The sequence below is a fragment of the Manis pentadactyla genome, unplaced genomic scaffold (genome assembly GCF_030020395.1).
Source record: "Manis pentadactyla isolate mManPen7 unplaced genomic scaffold, mManPen7.hap1 scaffold_755, whole genome shotgun sequence".
NCBI lineage: Eukaryota > Metazoa > Chordata > Mammalia > Pholidota > Manidae > Manis > Manis pentadactyla.
The window spans coordinates 16,269-25,306 of record NW_026645146.1 but is presented as its reverse complement, the minus strand read 5'-3'; the positions used below and the strand labels follow the sequence as shown (position 1 = coordinate 25,306).

General features: G+C 43.1%; 1 protein-coding gene across 1 annotated transcript; it reads left to right on the top strand.

Annotated features, from left to right (window-relative positions):
* Positions 1-3,381: 3,381 nt before the first annotated feature.
* On the top strand, positions 3,382-8,663 carry LOC130682493 (sex comb on midleg-like protein 1; the record flags this gene model as incomplete). Its single annotated transcript, XM_057496839.1, has 4 exons — positions 3,382-3,483; positions 4,058-4,331; positions 5,735-5,886; positions 6,972-8,663. Coding segments are annotated over 4 exons (651 nt in total), but the record flags the coding sequence as incomplete, so codon positions are not given.
* Between the last annotated feature and the right edge of the window lie 375 nt (positions 8,664-9,038).

Below are 9,038 nucleotides of genomic sequence, written 5' to 3'. Positions count from 1 at the left end.
ACTAATCCATGCATGCCTCCCAAATCTTCGTTGTTGTGTGTGTCCTCGTATATATCATGAGTCATGTCTTCCTCCTGATGTTCACTCGCTTTTCTTACTCCTGGGCTCTTGCCTGTTAACCTCTCTCCTTACCCGCCTTTTTGATCAGCACTTACCTTTTTCATTGTCACATGAACGTGGGCTTTGGTTCTCCTTTAGCTCTGCTTCATACGGCTTCTGAAATCCTTTTGGAATGCAGGTGAAAACGACAAATAATTAGAAGAGATAAATATATGATGTTCGTTTTTCTAGTGCCTAATTCGGCTCTAGAGATATTAAGCATTGACTCCTGTTTTTATGGTATTAATAGGAGTGCAGTGCATCTGATTTTCTGCAATGAAAATCATCAAAGCCAACGTACAGAACTTCAACACTGTTGTGAGGTACCAAACTTCTGTCCCTTTCATGTAGTTTCTCAAAATTCTGAGCAAAAATTTTCTTTACCTCATTTAATGTCATGGTACTATTGATGGAAACTTTACTGTACGAGCTCGGTATGATTATCACTCCATTGTGGAAGATTTTTAAAAAACTCTGGTTCAAACAGCGTTCCCAGGTGAAGAACTTGAAAAAATAATGGCTTTTTTAACTTAAAAAAGCCCAGCACCAATGAACTGCAGGGAAGTCTTTTTCAATTAGATTGTTCAATATTTAATTTCTCCAGTATGTTCTTTAAAGAAATCGATTTGGACGAAAGTTAGGAGGTGCCTAAGTGCATGCCATGACATCTCAGCTGAGACAGAATGGCAGCCCACCAGTGGTTTTTCCTGAGTGCATCTTGCACGGTTTTGAGGGGATTTTGTAAAGATTAGAATGTTGGTAGAGTCTGGTGGCAGTGTGTATTACCAAGGGCTTGGTGAGTTGCAGACCCTAGAGGGAGTGAAAGTTTATTTTTTAAAAACTATTCCTTAACATACCAAGTTTCTTGAGTCAAATGGGCTAACATACCTTTGAGAAGTAGGAAATATTTATGTGAGTCTTTATCATTAGTATTACAGAGAACAGGCCTGCTCTGCGTAAAGGGGACACACCCAGGCCTCTGAGGGGAGGAGGATCCACTGTCTGGAGCGGGGTGGGGGTTGGGGGAGGGGGTCTCCTTTCCAGCAGGACGTCCCCGGCCTGCGGGACAGAAGCACCCACTTCTGTCCCACACCAGGGCATACTCTGCGCTGCGTGGCCTTGGGAGCCATCGCGCAGGAGGAGGTGGTGGGGAGAGCCTGCGGGGGGAGAAATGCCTGGGGCCCGTGTGGCAGCCCCGAAGTGGGCCATGAGGGGTCCTCTCCGGCTCTGCTAGGTGCTGGCTCTCTCCTTTCTTCACCTCCTTGCCTTACGGGACTAGAGCCCTGGTGCAGCGCTGGCATCTGGGCTTTTTCTGGCCTTGCCCAGCCTCCTGGTGAGGAAAACCCCTGCCTGGTCCGGGCTGGGAAGCGGGGGGGCGGACCGTCGGCCGCGCTCTAGTCAGGCCCTCTCCTTCCGCTCCAGCTCCAGGCACCCAGGCCTTGCCTCTCATTTCCTGGAGAGAGTGGAGGACGGGGAGCAGAAATCCCCTGCAAGTCCAGATTCCTCCCCTGGCAGCCACCTCCTTCCCGTGGGACCCCCTCCTCCTCCTGGCAGTCTCCCTCTGTAGGGCGCGCACCTCCTCTGCTTTCTGCCTGTGACCCCCTTTCCCTGTGCTGAGGCACCTCCCTTCCCCCGTCCCCGCTCTCCCCTCTCCCCTCTGCCCTCTCCCCTCCGCCTCTGTCACTCAGCATATTCTTCTGAGCTTAAACACAGTCGCCCTTTTTGGCCTCCCATCCCCCTGGCCGTCATCCTTTCTCTCTCCTTGCCTTCGTAAAATAACACAGCTCTTTGGACATCACTTATGTTCACTCTCTGAACGTCCGACTTCCTGTGCACTCTGAGTGATGTGGATCATGCTGTGCCTTCTGCCCCGTGTGCCTTCGCCCCATCTTTACATGGGAACCCCTTCTCGGCCGGCAATTCTCAGCGCAGGCGTCTCCTCTGAAAGGCCTGCCGTGACTGCCGGCCTGGGTTAGGTCACGCTCTCCTGTGCGCAGTTAGCCTCCTGTGCGCACCTGGGTTGTGGCCTTAAGAGACGCGGTAGGTGACTGTGCGCTGTTGGACCGGTCAGCGTGTGGTATCGTTGCTATGCTAGCATTAACAGAATACTATGGCACCTTGGTTTGTCCTCAGGAGAACCCTGAGATGTATTTTCATCCCGATTCTATTCCTGTGGAAATTGAAGCGCAGAGAATTTAAGTGACCTCCCCAAGGTCGCACAGCTCCTAGGGGCCCAACTCTAGTATTTGAGCCCAACTGTGTTTGCATAGAGCCTGCACTATGTGCCTAGTGTTCTAGGCCAGTGGGCCTCACACCTGCGCGTGCATCAGAATGACCTGGAGGGCTTGTGAGACCACAGATTGCTGTCCCCTCTCGGGGCTCCCTATTCAGTAGGTCTGGTGGAAGAGTTTGCATTTCCAACAAGTTAGTAGGTGATGTTGACACTCTGGTCCATGGAGCACACTTGAGAACCACAGCTCCAGGCTGCTAATCACTGTCTCTACTGACACTGCCTCTCCAGCTAAAAAGAAGAGAGTTCCTTCGGGCAGGAGCCGGTTGGTTGTTTTTGTTTTTGTTCTTTATGTCTGCGTTCCCAGCACCTAGCAGAGTAGTCCTGGAGGGTGATAGGCCTTCCGTAAATGTTTATTTGAGTGAATGAATGAAGCAATGAGGAAATGGTCCTGACCTCTTATTTAAGTGTATCTTTTTGCTGCAGTGAGATCTCTGTGTATTTCAAGAACTGTCAGGTTTGGGCAGTCCCATAGCTGGTTGGCATATAGTCCATGTGTACTCACAAGTTTTGTAAGGCTCACTGTTGAGTGTATCATCTTAAAACCCTTTGAGGCCAGGAGTCACATCTCTTATATTTGGCCCCCCATTCTTTGCAGAGTGGTCCGCTCACTGCCTGTTAGCTCCTACCGTCCTTATGTGCAAAGAGCCTCTCTGGCCTTTTGGCAGATTTGAAATTTTCTTTCCTAAGATGCACCTTCCTTGGTGTGAAATGACTTCCTCATAAATGTGGTGGCTCACAGGAACTGGGGCATGACTACTTTCCAATAATAACGCTTCTTAAAATGCCCGTGGGATGTGGAGCAACTGAGTAGGCAGTGGGCTTATCTCCGTCCGCTGGGCTGTGTGTCACCCACAACTGGGCATCAAGTAGGAAACCGATGGCTTGAGAGCTTTCTTTGTTTCTAGCAGTCAAAATTTGGCTTGTTGTTATTTTCTTAAATGTTCCTTTTCTTTTGGAAGAGGACCTACCAGTAGCTTGTATTATACTAGGCCATCTATGATGCCATTCAAAACCTGGATCAGAAGTTTGATGTTATTCACGAAAAGATTTCAAAAATCGACCGTTCTGTGACATCAATTTGGCTAAATCACGTGTTATAAAAATATTTTCACAACTATGATAAGCCTCTGGTTTGTAAAGATGCCAATCAGAAGCGAGAGAACTAATAAGGGCCGAGCATCACTTGCTGTAGCAGCAAATGGGAAACTAATCCTATGTTGGAAAAATGCTAAAGTTTAGGTTTGAGAAATGTATGGCAATGGGTATTTCTTTGTTTGTAAACTTACTATAGAAAAGGATCTTAAAAGATCACATTGAGGAGGGATAAAACTAATCAAAATAGAGTATCAGTCTTTCATAATATAAAGCAATGCTTCATGGAAAATAAGTTATAATACGTTTACTATTTATGTTATTTCCTTTTCTACTCATTCACAGTTGGTTTTTTATGCTGGCTTTGTGTCATTTCAGAAGTCACCTCAAGATGCATACACATGTTCTAATGGCCCGCTTTCCAAAAAGATGAAACTGAAGAGAAGGGAATCTAACAATGGAGATTCTTACCCTCAAAGTTGTTGCCACGTTTTGCCAGTAAGAAGGCAGGAAAATGATTTCATTAGCAGCATTGTGGGAACATATTTCCGCTCCAGTGGGTTCTGTGAGCAGGATCTAGGGGTGATCCACCTGGAGCTTAAAGACACACAGGAGGAGCAGGAGGAAGTGGAGTGGGAGCGGAAGTGGCTGCTGCGTTCAAACCAGAGCAGCCCCGCTCCCTCCGACATTACCGCTGATTCCTATCATTCGTGTCTATGCCCGGATGATACACCAGAGGGCACCTGCTCCGGGCCCTGCTCTCCCGGCCATGGGGCCCACAGCACCAATAGTCTCTCCCCATCTGCCGACTCTCCCACAGCGGTGTCTGCAGCCCAGCCGGCCCAAGGTGAGCCCCGTGTGGCACAGAACCCTGAGATGATGACTGACCAAACTTTAAAGGATACGAACCTCAAACCACATGCGTCATATTTTGGCATCCCACCCACCTTCGGGGAGGATGAGATGTTACCCGTGACATGTAGCACTGCTTAACCTGTAGTTCTCAAGATTCTTGATATAAGCTCGTGGAAGCTGTTTGTTTTCTATTTTGAGGGCTGGTTTGGGGGATACTCATAGTGATAACTAACATTCACTGAGTGTGTATTACATGCCAGGCACTGTGCTAATCACCTGACATGCCTCTTCTCCACTAATACTCATAGTGACCCCACTGTGAGTTTTTTAATCTTCTGTTTTTCTTTGCCCGTCCCTCGGTAAATACTCAAAATGCTCCTGAAATGGCCAGAGATACAAAAGAAAAAGTACACCTCTGGCCAGCTCACACGTAACAAAGATCAAGTTTGTGCCGACAGTCCCTGGCTAGAGAAACAGATCTTCCTAGTGAACTGCAAAACTCTCTTTGGTTATCCCGCGCTAACTGTAGAGGGTCAAGTGCTGCGGTGGAGTAATGGATACCTGTTTAGACACAAAGCAGTTTCAGCACACCTCGAACGGCACACCTAACACTTTGTGAGGTCTGAGCACTTGGGTTGTCTCCTGTCTCAGCCATTTCTGTATCAGACAACCTTCAACCAAGGTATCTGTTGCACTGCAGTTCCCCTTGAAAGAGGTCATCAATGTAATATTAAAGTTACTTCTAAGATAGCTAAGCACAATAACCTTGTTTTCTTCAAACTTCAGAAAAGCACTTAAGCCTTAAGAGACAGGAATTCAAAACATAAAGTGGGGCAAGAAATAATCCATGTTAAATACCTGGGAGTGATCCAGTAAAAAAACTAATTTGGTTCTCAAAGATAATGGGATTTTTGAAATTCATTGATTGAAGTGAATAAATGTAAGCAGTTGTAAAACTACATTTTGGGGAGTTCCATTCTATTTTGCTAGTAAAAACCATAATCTGGACCAAGCAGAGGAGAGAGATTGAGAGAAATTCATTGAAATAAGTAGTGAGTAGTAGGTTAGCTTAGATTAGCCCAATTTCGCCCACGGATCAGGTCTTTTGCTGGATTTGCCTGTGTGCCAAGAGGCCCCGGACTGCTCAGTCGGTTTTATGATCTTTGAAGCTGTGAGGTACCTTCTGAAGCTGGTCTTGTTGTTTGCAGAAGGTCAGAGGGGATGCTCTTGGGTAGCCGTCCTCAGGCTGTCCTCACCTAGGCTTCCACTGGGTTCACACGGACTCCTGGTCCTGAAGGTTCAGGAAAGAGACCATTGCTCCCTACCTAACATCTCTTCTTTCAGGATAATGATCAGGTCAGGTTTGATTTGTCTTCCTTTCCCCCCCCTTTGAAGCTACAGGTGCACCAGTTAGCGCTGGCTCGGATATGCTACAACGAAGCTTATCTGATGACCCTGAATCTTGGTCCGTGGAAGAAGTGATCCTGTTCCTGAAACAAAAAGATCCTCAGATATCAGGCCTCCTCGCTGACAGCTTCAGGGAACATGTAATGTTGGAGGGACCAGTGCATCTTTTGATCTGGTTTTCCTGCTGTAATGTCTTTGAATGACCTGTGCACAGGCCCTTCAGTTGGGTGCTCATTAGTGTGGATGGTGGGGGAGCCCTACCACCTGATTTTTCCATTTGTGAGAAACGTTGCTTTTCCCAGGGCTAGATCCTTAAATGGTGGAGGCTGGATCTGTGCTTTAAGCGGGTGCCTGCCTGCATACCTAAAATCCTGTAAGCCTTCAAGTTCTCAAGAGAAGGTGATTCGGCATAGCCACTCTCGGGTGTCTTCTCCTTGTAACAGCAGCTACAAGGATCCTCCTTCCCACCTGCTCCCTGCTGGGCCACAGGATGTGAGTGGGAGGGGGGTGACCGCAAGCTGTGACAGGGTGTCCTCCTTGTTAATGACACCCGATGAGTCCAGCAACTATGTAAGTTAAGTACAGCTTTATTTTAAATAGGAACTCATGAATACCAAATAATATGCTTCCACAATGTAAGTTGGTTAATTAAGGAAATAAATTTTAGGAGGATTCCTTGTGTCTATTAAGTAATATGTTTTTAGTCATTTCTAACAAATTGATGGCAAAAATCTGATGTATCTTTTTCTGTAATGTAAGAAAATCAGTAATTACTTCTGGCATCTAATTAGCTTCAGCTGGCTGATTAGCTCTCAACATAGACAACACTGTATATATGTATAGCACATTTACAGTTTGCATTGATGCTGATGCACTCATATTCCCAGCCTAGCTAAGAACATTAATGACTGTCTGAAGTTCATTTTTTTCAATTTATAGTTTTCCACTCTTTGTTCTAGTTGTATATAGTACTTTATCTAACACGCAGTATTTAAAATTAGATAGCTTGATGCTTAAGCTACTGGGTTTAATTTCCTTTTAGTAAAATTTAAAGTGAATTTAGAAATTACAAATGATGCTTCACTGTATCAGTTAGTTTTCAGGACATAAGTGTATTTTCAGAGTATATATATCAGGAATGTACAGCTATTTTACATGTTCTTACATATAAATAACTTGACAAAATATGAAAGCATTATTAATTATCATTTCTTTCTCTCTGTAGGAAATTGATGGGCAGGCTCTGCTACTACTCAAAAGTGAGGTCATGATGAAGTATATGGGGCTGAAGCTTGGGCCAACATTAAAGATATGTTACTACATTGAGAAACTTAAAGAAGGAAAATAAAATTGAAAAAAAACGTATAACCTTAGATTGGACATAATTCTTAGTTGTCCTGATAACTTTAAGTATCTTAATTCTCTTAGTTTTTTCGCAGACAGTTCCTCTAAAAATATATTACACCCAGAACTGCAGAACTACATCACAGTCCAGGCTACTTTAGAAACCATTTAACATGTTAGTAATAGCATATCCAAATTGGCAGTTCTTTATGTCTTTTTATTATATTACATTCTATTGTTTTATTATACAGTTTTCAAGAGTACTTTGTGCTGGAAACAGAAACACCTTTGATTTTGGTTAATATTTATATGTAGAAAAAAAACAGCTAAATCACAAAGGGGAGAGTATCAGGGACTGACAACTTCTCAAATGAAATTCAGGATAAGTTTTCTTTAGAAGAGAATTTAAAGATACAGCTGTAGCATCTCTTTCTCAAATATTTTCTGTCTCTTACAGCAATGCTCTCTTTGTGTTTTACCAGTTTCCACAAAGGGAATAGGCATATAAATTATTTTCCTTTTGTTATTATTTTTCTGTATGTTGTATTTGTTCATATTTAAAGAAAAACAAGCTTACTAATTTTCATAAAGTGTTCTTAGTTTTTGATGAACCTTGAACAATTATAGGATAGAATGGTTGTTTTATGCAGGAGATATTATACTACAAGTATGGTTTGGAGTCTGATTAAATTTTTTTCAGTGAAATACCTGTATCTGAAAACTTTAGATTAGACATTTAACCAGACATTCAGTTGTGACATCTCTATATGAAGAGACCTAAGCCCAAATTTTAAAAAGATAAATATTTTATTGTCTGTGTTTATTCCTCATATGGATGCTTTACCATAATTATATATTATTCTATACCTGTAGGTATACAAGCAAGTAAATCTGTCTTTTTGAGTTTAATATTTTACTTTGCACTGCTACAGAGATAATGATTATTTATATAGGTAGATGTTTTTATTCTGTAAAAAATAGGTGCACCATTTGCTATCATTAGTTCCTCTCAGCTTAGTCTTCAGGGGATAAGAAACAATCCATAGATTGGTTTCCATACAGGGAAGTTCTCTGTCCTATGCAATGTTTCTACTTAATATGCTTCATTCTGAGCCATTTATTCTGATACATTTTGAAGATGTATTAATTCTAACATCACTTTAGGCTTTATTTTCAAAAAGAAACTTTAAAGTTTTAGAACTTTAAAGGGGAAAAGGTGCTATATGTTTATTATTATTACTTTGTGTAACTATGCTGTAATGTTTATAAGCTACGAAAATCTGTGCTAAAAATATTAGCCATTTGTTGTAAATGCCAACAAAACATACACCAGGGGCAAGAATGTATATTTTCTTTTTCTAGAAAACCAAATATACTTTATACATGAATGCAATTATTTAAAGTGTTCTTGTGATGTTATTCTTTTTGTGTTAGAAGACAAAATTCTAATTTAAACTTGGTCTTTTTTTCAAACTGTATGAAGATGCTGTGCCCAGTTGAACAAGCCTCAGGTGTTTGTATGGATAATATGTTTTAAAATTCTCAGATTTTTAAGTACAATAAAGTTGAATAAGCACAACAGTTAGTGTGAAAGCCTCATATTTGATTTTACTTGCCTTCACCACAGCACATTAATGTACAGTTGAAAAAGCAGCAGTCTAGTTAAAGTCTGGGGTTTATGTCCAAGTACATGAGTGTTAACGCTTCCCGTCATTCTGTGGGTGGACAGATTCCTAGGAGCAAAGGACTGGTCTCTTGTAGGGGCCTTAATCAGGACGCCAGGGGAGCAGGGGGAAGTTAAACAGTACACTCTGTGCACGGTTTTGTGGCTTGCGACGTTACTGGGGACAGGAACGTGATGAGCTAGAAAGCGCCGGTGTCCGCATAGCTCGTCCCACCTGAGTTCGTACATCTCACTGGCAATTCTGGCCGCTCTGTGCCCTGGCGG